This window comes from Sander lucioperca, chromosome 14 (assembly GCF_008315115.2).
Source record: "Sander lucioperca isolate FBNREF2018 chromosome 14, SLUC_FBN_1.2, whole genome shotgun sequence".
Lineage (NCBI taxonomy): Eukaryota > Metazoa > Chordata > Actinopteri > Perciformes > Percidae > Sander > Sander lucioperca.
In genome coordinates, this window is record NC_050186.1 from 9,490,510 (window position 1) to 9,508,401 (window position 17,892).

Genomic DNA, 17,892 nt, shown 5'->3' on the forward strand with positions numbered 1-17,892 from the left:
TGAAGGAATCTACAGACAGCAGCCAGAATGCAGCAACTTCAGGTACAGCAAAGGAAGGACAGTCACTGTTTACTTCATTAATGAGTTTACTGTGTTCATGGACTGAGGATGGGACGAGGATTCGGTATTCGGTTTCGGATTCAGCAGAATCTTAACCAGTGGACCCCAAAAATCTGGATTCAGTGCATCCCTAAAATCTACAAATTGTTTTCCTTTTTTTTTTTTTTTTTTTTGGATGAACAGAAATGTTTGTAAACTTAACAGGAAATGCACTGGTGATGTTGTCCCGGGACATTATCCGTTTTTCTTACAGTGTACGGTTTTTTTTTAATTCATAAAATGCAAATCCTCTGTACATTTTGTGTCTCTATGTAGTCGTGTTGTGTCTCCTTTTCACATCATTTTAGACCGTTATGATCACCATATCTGTGTCTGAAATGTTGGAAAAGCTAGAGCAGATAATAAATAACACTCAAAAAGCTTAAAGCTAAAACGTAAAGCTAAAGAAGTCCAACTACAATCATTAGATCTGAGAAAACTCTCAGTTACATTCGTTTGGCTTATCGGTGCTGCCCAAAACCGCTTTGGGTGCTACACCTTAACCCGATAATGGCAGGGAAAACCCTGACACCTGATTGGCTGCTGAAGGCCGCCCATCTTACCTGCAGAGCGCGTCGGAGCGGCAGGTGCGCCGAAGCTCCAGGCAGCCCGGTTTGTGGCGCTCCTGGTGGGAGCAGGACGGCACGATGGTGCGGCGGCGGCGCTCGGCGCACGCCTGGTCCGGGCACGAGCAGAACAGCAGCGGGTAGCTCAGCTCCCAGGGGACCCGCTCGAAGAACTGACGCAGCGCCTGAAACACACATAGGCAATCATTGTAGCTTTATGCAATGTATAATATTTTAGTATTACTGTTTATGGGTTAGGCTACTAATGTATCTAACAACATACACAGAGGCAAGGCTGCGGTACGAGCACGTCTTTATTCGCACATCGACCTCCAAGCAACAGGAACAGTAGACGCTCCCAGAACACCAAGTAGCAACACTGACAATGCAACATAGAGTGCTCGATCTAATATACCACAGCAATCATCATATCGTTATCCGCTATCTTTCTAAACAGTTTAACACTTGTGCGGTCCTCGGGTCAAAATTAACCCGTTTTCAAAGTTTTTTATATCAGAAGTATGGGATGTAGAAATAAGCACCAAAAATATTTCAAAAAAAGTGACAAAACAATGGGAAACGCAAACATTGGGAAACGTTGGAAAACTTTGGGAAAAGTGACGAAATGTTGGGAAACGCAAACGTTGGGAAACGCAAATTTTGGGAAACGCAATGTTGGGACATGCAAACGTTGGGAAACGCAAACGTTGGGAAACACAAATGTTGGGAAACACAAATGTTGGGAAACACAAACGTTGGGAAACACAAATGTTGGGAAACGCAAACGTTTGGAAACAATGGAAAACGCAAATGTTGGGAAACGCAAACGTTTGGAAACGTTGGGAAACGCAAACGTTTGGAAACGTTAGGAAACGCAAACGCTGGGAAACACAAATGTTGGCAAACACAAATGTTGGGAAATGTGACGAAATGTTGGGAAACGTTGGGAAACGGGAACGTTATATCAGAAATATGGGATGTCGAAATAAGCGCTAAAAATGTAAAAAAAAAAAAAAAAAAGTGACAATGTTGGGAAAAGTGACGAAAACAACGATTCTTCATAAACTTCAAAAGCAGCAGAAAAAAGAGAGTTGGTAAAACAAGCATCAAAATGTTGAAAAAAAAAACACGAAGAAAAAAAAGAACTTTGAAAAAATCAAACTTTTTTTCATGGTTGACGGGAAAACAACACAATGGTTAAGGGTTAAACTTAGTTTGTTTTTTTTGACCTTTCAACCCTCTTTTTTCCCATGTTTTTGTGTCTAAGTGACTGATGGAAACAACAATCTTTGACATTGGTCCAGTATTAAGAATAAAACAAACAATGTTCAGCGTCTGTTAGCATCCACTAAAAGTTCTGTTGTTGCTGCTGACAGACTCAGATTATTATTCTAAGTGTCTGACAACATTATGAAAGGATCCCTACAGAGATAGACCTTTTAGTTAAAGAGTAAGATCCTTTTAGTTTAACATGAAACAGCCCCGAAATCACCATCACCAAACTCCACCAGACTCCATGTAAATAATCAGGACTTTCATCAGTGTAAAACACACTTCATTCAAAGTGGACAGAAACTAAATAAAACTATCAAAAGCCATCTTGGTTCATCTTTCCACTGTTCCAACAATCACCACTCTGGTTTGGTTGAAATAAACTCTTAATTCACCCATTTACATGTGGAAATATGCTGGCTCTATACACGCTAAAAGTCCTGATTATTTACATGGAGTCTGGTTGGTTTGGTGATGGGGATTTCAGGGCTTTTTTCCTGTTGAACAGTATGTATAAATAGGATTTATTATCACTTGTCTCACTTTTTATTGTAATATTTGGATGCTGTAACATAACTACTCTCTTTGTCAGAGGGGACACGTTTTGAAGTTTTATAGAAAAATACAAAATTGAATTAATGATCCTTCTGTTCTATTTCTTCACATATAAACGTCCTTTTTGTGTGCAGAACGTACACCTGCCCATTGCACACAGTGCTTAAACTACTTAAACATCTACGTTGTATATATTTGTCTCCGATTTCTGTATTTATTGTTTATTCTTATGAATGTTTAATAAAGGTTTGTTTTTCATGTATCAAACAGGCAAATTCCACGCATGGTAACTACTGCAATAAACTCCTTTCCGATTCAGATTCTGCACAAATAGCTCCGTAAAAAAGGCCTTTAGTGTTTAACATTGAACCAAACATAATCAATATAATTTAAAGATAATTCTGCGCTCACCTTCTGGCATCTTTTGCGGCTGCAGGGCTCCTGATTGGCCAGAGAGGGCTGCGGGGGCGTGGCCTTGCTGCAGATGGCATTGTAGGCGGATCGAAGACGCTTGCACGTCTCGTTCAGGTTGCAGGCTTTGGCCGCGTCCAGACAGGGGTTACAGGGTTTCCCCGCCTCCGAGCAGGGGCTCGCCTTCGCCAGAGACGAGTCTGGACAAAGAGAGAAGAAATGGTCAAAATAAAAGAAGATTAAACCAAATTTACAGCCATAGACAGAAACACAACGGAGCGATTTTTAGCAAAAGTAATGTGTGTGCTGTTGAAGAATCATTGAGGTGTTTCTCAGATGTATAATTCCTCAGCATCAGTAGTTTCAACCCTTGTAAAAATGAACACTTTTTAAAGGTCCTATGACATGCTGCTTTTTGGATGCTTTTATATAGACCTTAGTGGTCCCCTAATACTGTATCTGAAGTCTCTTTATATAGACCTTAGTGGTCCTCTAATACTGTATCTGAAGTCTCTTTATATAGACCTTAGTGGTCCTCTAATACTGTATCTGAAGTCTCTTTATATAGACCTTAGTGGTCCCCTAATACTGTATCTGAAGTCTCTTTATATAGACCTTAGTGGTCCCTAATACTGTATCTGAAGTCTCTTTATATAGACCTTAGTGGTCCTCTAATACTGTATCTGAAGTCTCTTTATATAGACCTTAGTGGTCCTCTAATACTGTATCTGAAGTCTCTTTTATATAGACCTTAGTGGTCCCCTAATACTGTATCTGAAGTCTCTTTTATATAGACCTTAGTGGTCCCCTAATACTGTATCTGAAGTCTCTTATATAGGCCTTAGTGGTCCTCTAATACTGTATCTGAAGTCTCTTTATATAGACCTTAGTGGTCCTCTAATACTGTATCTGAAGTCTCTTTATATAGACCTTAGTGGTCCCCTAATACTGTATCTGAAGTCTCTTTATATAGACCTTAGTGGTCCTCTAATACTGTATTGTCCCACAATGAGCTTTCCTTAGGATGCAAGTACATCTCGCTGCAGTCTGCGGGAAGGCGGGGCTTGACATCAAGCCCCGCCCACATCCAAGTCAGTCATTTTTTTTTTGCTTACGTCATTCCCCATACGCTCTAACGGACCAAGACCGTTCTCTTAATACATCCATGACCAAGACAGCCCGGTAGAATTTTTTTACTATGAAGAAAATTATTTGGATAAATGACATGTTTTTTATTTTGAATCTTTTAATTTTATTTGAAAATTTTATATCTATAAATGTAAATGATCTGAAAGAAAACCGAATAGGCTAGTCACCAATTTAAAAATGACATGAAATTATATTTTAAAACTTTAAAAAAGGACTGACAAATAAGAAAGCCATCCGGACTCTGAACATTTACAATGCCTTACAACCTCTTTAATGTAAATTTAATGCGCCCCTTTTTCGTGTATGTATGTATGCATTTAATGTTTTCAATGTGTTTATGGATCTGTACTTGAATAATAAAGGTTTTTGAAGACAAAAAAAAAGAAAAGAAAAAAAAGACAGCCTGGTAGCGAAGCTGATAGAGCCTCTTGATTCACATTAGATAGAAACTGATGATGTAGGCTAAACAAACGACATTTCATGCAACAGTGAAGTTTTCATGTAGTTACTACTGATTTCTGATTTTGAAATGATATCCAAATTTGAAAAATGGGTCATTTTAAACCTTGGTAATACTGATGACAATGTGTTCAAACGGAAAAAGAGCCATATTTCATTTAATTTAGCCCTCAAAAGTAGAATGGTGTGTTGTTTCGTTATGGACTTTCATATTAACAGCAAGAATTCAGTCACAACCAAATGTACAAAGGGGCGATTTTGCTTTAACAATTAACAGGTGAACCAGAAGCATACAGGGGAAACTCCAAAAATTAGAATATTGTGCAAAAGTTCATTTATTTCAGTAATTCAACTTAAAAAGGTTAAACTAATTATATAGACTTATTACATGCAAAGCGAGATATCTCAAGCCTGTATTTGTTATAATTTTGATGACTATGGCTTACAGTTTATGAAAACCCTCAGAAAATTTGAATATTGTGAAAAGGTTCAATATTTTAGGCTCAAAGTGTCAAACTCTAATCAGCTAATTAATCCAAAACACCTGCAAAGGGTCCCTGAGTCTTTAAATGGTCTCTCAGTCTGGTTCAGTAGAACTCACCATCATGCCAGATGCTCCTCGGATATTACCTGCACAGTAACACACCTGATCTAAGTATTTCAAAAGGTCGAACACACATACAGATGTTTAGATACAGTAAAATCGCTACGTGATTACCGTTATATCCGAGGGTTGAAGTTGCATTTTAACAGGGCAGTGCAAGTTGCGGCTGTGGTTTAGCTGAAGCTAACGCAGCCTGAGCTTTCACGTTACAATATAAAAGGTGTTGACCGTTGACTTAGCTAGCACGCAAACAGTTCATTTAAATGTCTACGAGCATGTTAGCAAACTACACCAAAAGACAAATACTGAGGAATATTGATAGAAAGCAGGGGGAACGAGTAGGCTACTTCCATACTTTTTAGCATTGGCTAATTAGCAACCTGCCTTCCATCAGATGTAGCTTCCGAGCTAGCTAGCAGCTAGCCCCAGAAGCTCATGAAAACAAGGCTTTCACCGGAGCAGTCTTACGTTATTTCCGAACCACTTTTTTCGTTTCAAAGTCGGAAATCAAATGAACGAAAAAGTACACGGGCCCAATTACAGTTCACTGTTGTTGCATGAAATGTCGTTTGTGTTTAGCTTACATCAGTTTCTGTCATCTAATGTGAAACAAGAGGATATGAGGTTTGCTACCGTCTTGGTCCGTTCGAGCCATAGACTGTATGGTTCGAGCGTATGGGGAGACGACGTAGGTTAAAAAAAAAAAAAAAAAAAAATGACTGACTTGGATGTGGGCGGGGCTTGATGATGTGTGGCCTTGACCAACTGCCACTTCGCTCGTTTGAAAGCCATGATGTCTCTCTCTTTCTCATGGGCGGGCCAAAGCAGAGAAAGGGGAGGTAACCTTTCCGCTTATGACGTCATAAAGGGAAGATTCCAGATCGGCCCATCTGAGCTTTCATTTTCTCAAAGGCAGAGCAGGATACCCAGGGCTCAGTTTACACCTATCACCATTTCTAGCCACTGGGGGACCATAGGCAGGCTGGGGGAACTCATATTAATGTTAAAAAAAAAACCTCATGAAGTGAAATTTTCATACATGGGACCTTTAAACACATTGTTAACGGTCCCAGTTTGATTAGGTTTAGACACCAAAACTACTGAGTTAAGTTGATAAAAAGATGGAGGTTTGGGTTCAAATCTGATGTGACTTCACTGACTTCACTAACTGAAGGTGACCACGTGACCCAGAACGTGACGTAGCTCCGTTTGTTCCCTCAAGTTAAAAAAACTCTGTTTCCTTTTCTTTTTAAACAACCAGTATAAACATAAATATGAGTCGTAATTGCTGCTTGAACAAACGACCCATGGGATCATTTTTAGGGGGAAGAACAGTCTCAAACCCAAATGCAAATGTAGTCTAGAGCAATAGATGTGACATGTTATTCTGACTTTGTCGTTGCAATTCAGAACCAGATCTGATCACACGTGTGAATGTCACATCGCAGTGTCAAGTGTGAACTCATCAAAATCCAATCCAACACATCCAATTACACGAGTGTAATGGGAAAGACAACTGTGACCTCGGCCCAGGAAAGCCCGTTAAAGTGTGGCGAGGTGACATTTCCCCTGACTTAAAGCCGCACACTCCTCCTCGACATTAAATCTGAGAAACAGCAACGACAGAGAGAAGGAAAGAGGAACAATGTTTCACTCTTAAGCTGGATGAAATGTGAAATCATGATGGTATGGTATCAGTAAAGTTATAGAATTCCTTGTTAACCCTCCTGTTGTCTTCGGGTCAAATTTGACCCATTTTCAAAAAAATGTCCATATCAGAAATTTGGGTTTTCTTTCAACCAAATTGCCAAAAAATGAACATGGATGGTTCCATTCAACGCTCTTCTCAAGTAAAATGAAAGATCAGTAGACTACTTTCATTGAATTTTGGGTGTTTTATTCAATTTTTTTAGCATATTTCTGCTTTTTAAAACTAAATAATTAGGTTTAGTGTCCATGAATTCCGAGAATAAGTGTAAAAGTCGTTGTATGAGTTGATAGTAGTGGGGAAAAAAGCATCAAACGTAAAAGCGACAAAAATGTCGAAAAAAGGGTCAAAAACTTAGAAAGAAACGTTGAAAAAAGCAACCCAATGCGTGGCCGGGTTGGTTCAGTGGGTAGAGCTGGCGCACATATACTGAGAGGTTTATGCCTCGACGCAGAGGTCGAGGGTTCGAGTCCAGCCTGTGATGATTTCCTGAATGTCTTCCCTCCCTCTCTCTCTCTCTCTCTCCCCTTTCTCACCTAGCTGTCCTGTCACAATAAAGGCAGAAAAGCCCAAAAAAATAATCTTAAAAAAAAAATATGCGACAATAACCAGAAATAAACTTCTACAAAAAAAGTGCCAGAAGCCTAGGGGGAATTTTTGTTTTTTAAAAAGTGTCAACATTTCTTTAGCCGGGAGGATAACGCAAGGGTTAAGCTGGATAATCATTATGTTATGTCATCAGTAAAGAATTATAATATATATATATTATAGAATTTCACAAGGAACAACTCAAATAAAGTGTTGATGCAAACGCAGAAAAGACCAAGCTTGAGTTTGGGACATCTTTGGAAAACACAAGCTTCTAATATAACATCTAAATGTGTGCTGGAAGCCCCACATTACATATCTGTTCATGAAGATGGCCAGGAGTATTGGTATATTGAGCAAAACTAGACACATACTGAACCAAAATACATGACATACTCTGTACCGCACACTTATTTTACCATATATGTTATATTGTGTGGAAGTTTGGGGAAATACCTACAAAAGCAACTTACAAAATATTTGCACATTGCAAAAAAAAGAGCAATCAGGATAATAAATCACACCGGGTACTATGAGCACACTAATCATCGGTTTTTCAATTCGCATTTGCTGAAATTTATCGACATTGTTACATTCAAAACGGCACAATTTATGTTAAAAGTTAAAGAAAATAATTTACTGTGTAACATATGTGCAATGTTTAATGAAAGACACGGGGGATACCATCTAAGAGGACAATGTATGTTCAAACAACCTCGTGTGAGAACTGTTAAAAGCATGTGTGTTTCCAACACACCTTTGTCGTTGTTATTGATGCTAAAAGTCTCCTTTAGCGTCATATAACGCTTTTGCTTTTTACTATTGGCGTCCCTTTTTATTATGTTACACACACACACACACACACACACACACACACACACACACACACACACACAGAGGTAACAGAGAGGCCACCACTGTGATCTGTCTTCACCTCCGTCTGCGATGTCAGATATGATTAAACATGAATATGGCAACAATCAACTGTGTGTGTGTGTGTGTGTGTGTGTGTGTGTGGTATCAGTGTGTTCAGTCGGAGCTTCACACTGAGTCGCTTCCCCTGCAGATAACCTTGGTGCTTGTCTGAATGCAAACACTGACAACACACACACACACACACACACACACACACACACACACACACACACACACACACACAGTCACTTAGTCTCTGTGTACGCAGGAGTTTACAAGATGAAGTACTGTAGTGAGTATTTTATTCTCGCTGACAAAGTGGTGGACAAGGTGGAACATGTTTTTCAAACTCAAACACCTACTGGCAGTTTACGACACGCATGCATGCACGCACGCACACACACACACACACACACACACACACACACACACACACACACACACACACACACACACAAAACATTCTGTATAGACCAACCGTTTGGATTTGCACACTCCGAGTCAGAGCTGTACTGTCAAGTATAGTACTCTGATCCTAAACTAAAGTAAAAGTCTTCCATTACAAGTTTCACGGCATATCAACAGTTCATATATATATATATATATATATATATATATATATATATATGAACCATTGTCGATATAGACTAGCTTCAGGCTAACTGTGAGGTTCTTTCATGTGGGCCAAGTTTCCCCACAAACTCTCAGAAGGATCTCGGCAGCATTTAAAGATACGATGCTCTGTTCTGAGTCATTCACTTTGAGCTGAAATCTGCTGGAATATTTATAACATCTCCATCCCGACCGAAGCCAAAGATGAAGCAACAAAAGTCTCATTTTCCTCCGGCAAGTCTCGTCTTCAGAGCTTTGAAGTCAGACGACATGGCGAAGGATTCACCAGTCTGTCCAGAGAGCTAAATGACGCAGCGCTGAGGTCTGGTTAGGACTTGTTATACAGAACATTTGTGTTCAGGAAAACATAAAGGAACTCTCCAGCCACTCGAGTGTTTCCTGCCGTAGTGCAGTCCGTTAAATGAGCGTGGTTGGTCTCCGAGGAGCGGCACGCACCTCCGTGCACCGGAGCTTATTGATTGTGTGAAATGAGGCGGGCGTGCGCCGCTGGAAGCACAATGGGCTGAGTGCTGTGTGCAGCTCTGTGTTACAGTCTTAATGAGTACAGAATGAAGACATGATAGATGTAAAATCCTCATTTTCTTTTGGTTTTTAGGACATTTTTGTCACTTTTTTTCTCCATTTTTGTCCCTTTTTATGTTTCTTTCTGTCGTTTTTTTGGCATTTTTGTCAAAACCAAAACAAACCCAGCTTTTTTTGACTTTTTTGTAGCCTTTTTGTTGCATTTTTTTGATATTTTTGTCCTATTCTTAATAGCCTATTTTGTTGCGTTTTTTTCTACATTTTTGTCGCTTTTTTAATGTTTTTTTGTCGCTTTTTCAACAGTTATCAACACACATGTGATGCTTGTTGTTGCTGTGTTGTTGCATTTTTCCACATTTTCGCATTTTGCATTTTGTTTGGTCTCCGAGGAGCGGCACGCACCTCCGCGCACCCAAGCTTATTGATTGTGTGAAATGAGGCAGGCATACGCTGCTGGAAGCCCACCGGGCTGAGTGCTGTGTGCAGCTCTGTGTTGCAGTCTGAGGCGCGTCATAATGAGTCCAGGATGAAGACTTCCCAGCAGCTGCAGCTGCTCTCGGCTCTGCAGGTTAATGAGTCTATCAGGCTCGCATCGCTGCGACACAAAACCTCAGGACAGTCTGTACGCACTGAATACTACATCAGCATGAAGAAATCCAAACATATAATATATTTAAGTTGAGTTAATAGCTTATAAACATTGCAACAGCCACACCAAGCCATCCACGCCACCCAACCAACCTCCTTACATGGATTTTCTGGCTTTCATACTACTACTACTCTCTACTGTTGTCTCTCTACTGTTGTCTCTCTACATACTACTCTCTACTGCTGTATATCTACATACTACTCTCTACTGTTGTCTCTCTACCTACTACTCTCTACTGCTGTATATCTACATACTACTCTCTACTGTTGTCTCTCTACCTACTACTCTCTACTGCTGTATATCTACATACTACTCTCTACTGTTGTCTCTCTACATACTACTCTCTACTGTTGTCTCTCTTCATACTACTCTCTACTGTTGTCTCTCTTCATACTACTCTCTACTGTTGTCTCTCTTCATACTACTCTCTACTGTTGTCTCTCTACCTACTACTCTCTACTGCTATATATCTACATACTACTCTCTACTGTTGTCTCTCTACCTACTACTCTCTACTGCTATATATCTACATACTACTCTCTACTGTTGTCTCTCTACCTACTACTCTCTACTGCTATATATCTACATACTACTCTCTACTGTTGTCTCTCTTCATACTACTCTCTACTGTTGTCTCTCTACATACTACTCTCTACTGTTGTCTCTCTTCATACTACTCTCTACTGTTGTCTCTCTACATACTACTCTCTACTGTTGTCTCTCTACATACTACTCTCTACTGTTGTCTCTCTACATACTACTCTCTACTGTTGTCTCTCTTCATACTACTCTCTACTGTTGTCTCCCTTCATACTACTCTCTACTGTTGTCTCTCTTCATACTACTCTCTACTGTTGTCTCTCTACATACTACTCTCTACCATTGTCTCTCTACATACTACTCTCTACTGCTGTCTCTCTACGTACTACTATCTACTGTTGTCTCTCTACATACTACTCTCTACTGCTGTCTCTCTACGTACTACTCTCTACTGCTGTCTCTCTACGTACTACTCTCTACTGTTGTCTCTCTACATACTACTCTCTACTGCTGTCTCTCTACGTACTACTATCTACTGTTGTCTCTCTACATACTACTCTCTACTGCTGTCTCTCTACGTACTACTATCTACTGTTGTCTCTCTACATACTACTCTCTACTGCTGTCTCTCTACGTACTACTCTCTACTGTTGTCTCTCTACATACTACTCTCTACCGTTGTCTCTCTACATACTACTCTCTACCATTGTCTCTCTACATACTACTCTCTACTGCTGTATATCTACATACTACTCTCTACTGTTGTCTCTCTACATACTACTCTCTACTGTTGTCTCTCTTCATACTACTCTCTACTGTTGTCTCTCTACATACTACTCTCTACTGTTGTCTCTCTACATACTACTCTCTACTGTTGTCTCTCTACATACTACTCTCTACTGTTGTCTCTCTACATACTACTCTCTACTGTTGTCTCTCTACATACTACTCTCTACTGTTGTCTCTCTACATACTACTCTCTACTGTTGTCTCTCTTCATACTACTCTCTACTGTTGTCTCTCTTCATACTACTCTCTACTGTTGTCTCTGTACATACTACTCTCTACTGTTGTCTCTCTACATACTACTCTCTACTGTTGTCTCTCTACATACTACTCTCTACTGTTGTCTCTCTTCATACTACTCTCTACTGCTGTCTCTCTACGTACTACTATCTACTGTTGTCTCTCTACATACTACTCTCTACTGCTGTCTCTCTACGTACTACTCTCTACTGCTGTCTCTCTACGTACTACTCTCTACTGTTGTCTCTCTGCGCGCGTGTGTGAAGGAACACAGGAGTTAATAAAACATTACGTGACTGAATGAATGGATGTGTGTGTATGTGTGTATGTGTGTGTGTGTGTGTGTGTGCGCCCCAGGGCCGGGCTTTGTGCGTTGATCCTGTTGAGGCTGTGTGTGAGAAAGATAACAGGACAACCTTAGGGCAACTCTCTAATTGGCCAACACTTCTGCCCCGGAAACTTGCGCTCTCTCTCTCTCTCTCTCTCTCTCTCTCTCTCTCTCTATATATATATATATATATATATATATATCTGTTCCCTTTCAAATGCTGCCCTCCTATTGCTGCTTCTTTTTTCCTTCTCCTCTCTGCTGCGATCCAGGAGATAGAGCGTCACAGACGGCTCAGAGATGAGAGCAGGAGCCTCAGGTTGAGAGGGTTAAACACCGAGGCAGACGCTAATGAAAAATGTGTGTATTTGAAGGCAGTTATGTATTACAAGTGTATGTATGTACAGTATTAGAGATGTTCCAATACCAATACCAGTATCGGTATCGGCTCCAATACTGCCTAAAACGCTGGTATTGGTATCGGGAAGTACTGGAGTTAATGCACCGATCTGATACCACGTAATAAAGCCCTAAAGAAAATCTACGTTAAAGTAGTTTATTTATGTTCTTTTTCCGTTATAACTGACTGTCAAACTGGAGACTTAAAGAAAGTTCTGGGGCGTTAACCTGAGCCAGACCGACAACAAAGATAGAAATAATATCACATCCATACAGAGATAGTAGTATACAGCTGTTATACATCATATCATCCATACAGAGATAGTAGTATACAGCTGTTATACATCATATCATCCATACAGAGATAGTAGTATTCAGCTGTTAAAACATAATAAAATATATGACACACTGGTATTGGATCAGTACTCGGTATCGGCCGATACGCAAGTTCAGGTATCAGAATCAGTATTGGGAAACAAAAACTGGTATCGGGCCATCTCTGTACAGTATGTTACGTATTATTAAGTATTGTTAAGTATTATGTCAACACACGATTCATCTTCTCTTCAGCTCAGTGGTTTAAATGTGTTTCTGCTGTGGGAAGAAGGCTTCACTGTAAGCTTTTTGAGAAAATAACACCGGACATGTCAGGGCCCAAAAGATAATATCTGAAGCACTATTTCTCAAAGACAGAGCTACGGTGCCTCTGCAAAATAGCCTCAGGAAGGAACTTGTTTTGGTGGAACATGTGTACGTTCAAAAGTAGTTTTAGTCGTGCAACAGAAAACTAACGCCTGCGTCGTTTAAATAACAAATGCACCTGCACCCATCTGTGGCCCATTGGCGTGCTGGTCTTACAGGAAGGTGTGTTCAGGTGCATTCTGGGAGTATTGCTATCTTGAGGCAACGGGAAGTGATGGCACCATTGACCAACAAAAACCTGGTCTAAAGTCAATAACGCAGCATTTCATTGTTATTTTAACAGAGCATTAGTAAAATGCTCCTAGGTTCGTGCACAGCGCGTGCACACTATGCTTGTTACACACACAGGGACGCACAGCAGCACACACACATGCAGAAGATTACAAATACAAATATCACGGTGCAAATCCTCCATCTGCCGGGCCGGATTCTGACAGATATTTAGAAATGTTTTCAAGGTTTGGGTCGAGCTCGGTCACATGAGCGCGATAAGGCATTGAACATTTTAAATTTAAAATATCTTCTTATGTAGGTGCGCGCCTGTGTTAACGTGCTCTTGTTCCCCCGTGTGCACCGATGACCTCATCTGTTGACATTTCCGAATGCCTTCCTACAGCTGCTTAATAAAAGCTTTCCACACAAACAAACGTACATGTGTCATTAGTATGAGAAAAAAACGGGATTTTAACTGTGTCGGGCTCGGGCCGGGCTCGGTTACTGCTCTGTCAGACGCGGGCCGGGCTCGGACAGAAAAATGCGGCCCGATCCGCCCTCTACAGCACAACTCCTTCAGGTAGTCACGGAAAAAAAGTGAACAAAAGGTGGAAAAAAGACATTGAAAACTATTTTTTTTAAAAGGAGAGCGACATTGTGGAGACACAGCGAGGGCATGTCATGGTTGTGTATGTTTCAGTTTCCTGTAGTCTGTTTTTCTCCCATGTCATGTCTTGTTTGACTTCCTGCCTTGTGTTTTCCCGCCTTTGTGATTGTCTGCCCCGCCCCGATGTGTTCCACCTGTTCCTGAGCCCTCGTGTCAACTGTTCCTTGGTTCACCTTCGTTACCTTGTGTATTAGTCTCTGTGTTAGTGTGTGGAGTCTACCCCTTTGTCTCGGTGTTCCTGTTTTTGTTATTTCTGGTCTTTTGGCTTCCTTATCGTTTTGGATCTATTTTGCCTGCTGTCTTCAGGACTCGTTTCATTTTGTTTTATTAAATCTTCTAGCTCACCCCTGTCCTGCTCTCTCTGCATTTGGGTCCGCCATTTTCTCTGAAACCTGTTACAGGGCAGTGCAGCTCCTTCTTTGGTTTAAACTAGACTTTACATCACAGCATGTTAAACATCATTCATGATTTAGTCTCGGACAGTAAGAAAGAAACATAAATGTCTGAAGCTGGAAACTGCATTCAAACTGCATCATGTAGCAACATGCTAATCTAAATCCTAATCCCAGCGCTAATCCTAATAGAGCCTATTAAAGTCACAATATAATAGCTTTTTTCTTGAAAATCCTTCTTATATAATATAATTTTTCCAGCACAAGTTTCTCAAATCTGACCCCTGAATGCAGCTGCAGCTTTGTGTCGACTTTAAATCTGGAAACACACGGACGTCTGCGCCTTGGTGGAGGATTTTTTAAGAGACTCTGAACATCCCCTATCTGTCTCCCTGTCTGCAAACTGTCTCCTCATCACACTGAGTTCCACACACACACACACACACACACACACACACACACACACACACACACACACACACTCTCTCCCCTGTATAGATTATCTCTTTTCTGCTTTTTCAGCTTCTCGTCTCACGTTTCCTCTTCACCTTTCTTCTCTTTTGTTGGTTGTATTCTCCTCTTCCTGTTTTCCTGTCTCCTTGTCTCCTCTCATCTTTCCTCTCAACCCTAACCCTAACCCTAAAAGCTGAAGCGTCAGTCAGTGCAACGCGTTGAGCGTCAGAGATTTCTTCAGAGGTTTCTTCCGATCTGGACAGCCGAATGAAAGAAGATCTGCGTCGTCTCTGAAGTCAAAGACACACCGAGGTCTCTGACAGAGCTTTCAAAAGACGAAGATTCAAATTAGAAATGAGGAAGACAAGATATTCATTTGGAGGAGTGATGAGTCCTCTCATCCGCTGTGAAGTGATTGTGTCTGATTAAGTGAGCATCTGAGAACCACGAGGACACAAAAACAACATCCTGATGCTTTCTACTTCTGCTGAGTTCTTCTGACTGAATATAAACATTAAAACCCTGGACATCCTAAAGATATGAAGGATACAGCCTGAAAGATACAGCCTGAAAGATACTGCCTGAAAGATACAGCCTGAAAGATACTGCCTGAAAGATACAGCCTGAAAGATACAGCCTGAAAGATACTGCCTGAAAGATACAGCCTGAAAGATACAGCCTGAAAGATACTGCCTAAAAGATACAGCCTGAAAGATACAGCCTGAAAGATACAGCCTGAAAGATACAGCCTGAAAGATACAGCCTGAAAGATACAGCCTGAAAGATACAGCCTGAAAGATACAGCCTGAAAGATACAGCCTGAAAGATACTGCCTGAAAGATACAGCCTGAAAGATACTGCCTGAAAGATACAGCCTGAAAGATACAGCCTGAAAGATACTGCCTAAAATATACAGCCTGAAAGATACAGCCTGAAAGATACAGCCTGAAAGATACAGCCTGAAAGATACAGCCTGAAAGATACAGCCTGAAAGATACTGCCTGAAAGATACAGCCTGAAAGATACAGCCTGAAAGATACAGCCTGAAAGATACTGCCTAAAATATACAGCCTGAAAGATACAGCCTGAAAGATACAGCCTGAAAGATACAGCCTGAAAGATACAGCCTGAAAGATACAGCCTGAAAGATACTGCCTGAAAGATACAGCCTGAAAGATACAGCCTGAAAGATACTGCCTGAAAGATACAGCCTGAAAGATACAGCCTGAAAGATACAGCCTGAAAGATACAGCCTAAAATATACAGCCTGAAAGATACAGCCTAAAAGATACAGCCTAAAAGATACAGCCTGAAAGATACAGCCTGAAAGATACAGCCTGAAAGATACTGCCTGAAAGATACAGCCTAAAATATACAGCCTGAAAGATACAGCCTGAAAGATACAGCCTGAAAGATACAGCCTAAAAGATACAGCCTGAAAGATACAGCCTAAAAGATACAGCCTGAAAGATACAACCTGAAAGATACAGCCTGAAAGATACTGCCTGAAAGATACTGCCTGAAAGATACAGCCTGAAAGATACAGCCTGAAAGATACAGCCTGAAAGATACAGCCTAACATATACAGCCTGAAAGATACAGCCTGAAAGATACTGCCTAAAATATACAGCCTGGAAGATACAGCCTGAAAGATACAGCCTGAAAGATACAGCCTGAAAGATACAGCCTGAAATATACAGCCTGAAAGATACAGCCTGAAAGATACAGCCTAAAAGATACAGCCTAAAAGATACAGCCTAAAAGATACAGCCTGAAAGATACAGCCTGAAAGATACAGCCTGAAAGATACAGCCTAAAAGATACAGCCTAAAAGATACAGCCTGAAAGATACAGCCTAAAAGATACAGCCTGAAAGATACAGCCTAAAAGATACAGCCTAAAAGATACAGCCTAAAAGATACAGCCTAAAAGATACAGCCTAAAAGATACAGCCTGAAAGATACAACCTGAAAGATACAGCCTGAAAGATACTGCCTGAAAGATACTGCCTGAAAGATACAGCCTGAAAGATACAGCCTGAAAGATACAGCCTGAAAGATACAGCCTAACATATACAGCCTGAAAGATACAGCCTGAAAGATACTGCCTAAAATATACAGCCTGGAAGATACAGCCTGAAAGATACAGCCTGAAAGATACAGCCTGAAAGATACAGCCTGAAATATACAGCCTGAAAGATACAGCCTGAAAGATACAGCCTAAAAGATACAGCCTAAAAGATACAGCCTAAAAGATACAGCCTGAAAGATACAGCCTGAAAGATACAGCCTGAAAGATACAGCCTAAAAGATACAGCCTGAAAGATACAGCCTGAAAGATACAGCCTGAAAGATACAGCCTGAAAGATACAGCCTAAAAGATACAGCCTAAAAGATACAGCCTAAAAGATACAGCCTAAAAGATACAGCCTAAAAGATACAGCCTGAAAGATACAGCCTGAAAGATACAGCCTAAAAGATACAGCCTGAAAGATACAGCCTGAAAGATACAGCCTGAAAGATACAGCCTGAAAGATACAGCCTGAAAGATACAGCCTAAAAGATACAGCCTGAAAGATACAGCCTAAATTATACAGCCTAAAAGATACAGCCTAAAAGATACAGCCTGAAAGATACAGCCTGAAAGATACAGCCTGAAAGATACAGCCTAAAAGATACTGCCTAAAAGATACAGCCTGAAAGATACAACCTGAAAGATACAGCCTAAAAGATACAGCCTAAAATATACAGCCTAAAAGATACAGCCTGAAAGATACTGCCTAAAATATACAACCTGAAAGATACAGCCTGAAAGATACTGCCTAAAAGATACAGCCTGAAAGATACAACCTGAAAGATACAGCCTGAAAGATACTGCCTAAAATATACAGCCTAAAATATACTGCCTGAAAGATACTGCCTGAAAGATACTGCCTGAAAAATGATTTAGAAACATCATTTCTAAATATCTGTCCCAACCCAGCCCGGCCCGTCGGGCTTGGGTCGAGTATCCATCCTCTAGTGTGAATAGGGCTTCAGACAC

The 17,892-nt window shown here is 40.6% G+C and overlaps 1 protein-coding gene across 4 annotated transcripts in view; it reads right to left on the minus strand.

The window, feature by feature from the left end:
• Positions 1-17,892, minus strand: part of gfra2b (GDNF family receptor alpha 2b) — a 124,660-nt gene that overhangs the window by 45,400 nt on the left and 61,368 nt on the right. For all 4 annotated transcript variants that reach the window (XM_035991835.1, XM_031287880.2, XM_031287879.2 and 1 more), the window contains 2 exons: positions 2,904-3,103; positions 663-850 (listed from right to left, as the gene is read on the minus strand). In XM_035991835.1, the coding sequence (XP_035847728.1) occupies positions 663-850; positions 2,904-3,103 (388 nt within the window). The remainder of the gene's footprint in view (positions 1-662; positions 851-2,903; positions 3,104-17,892) is intronic.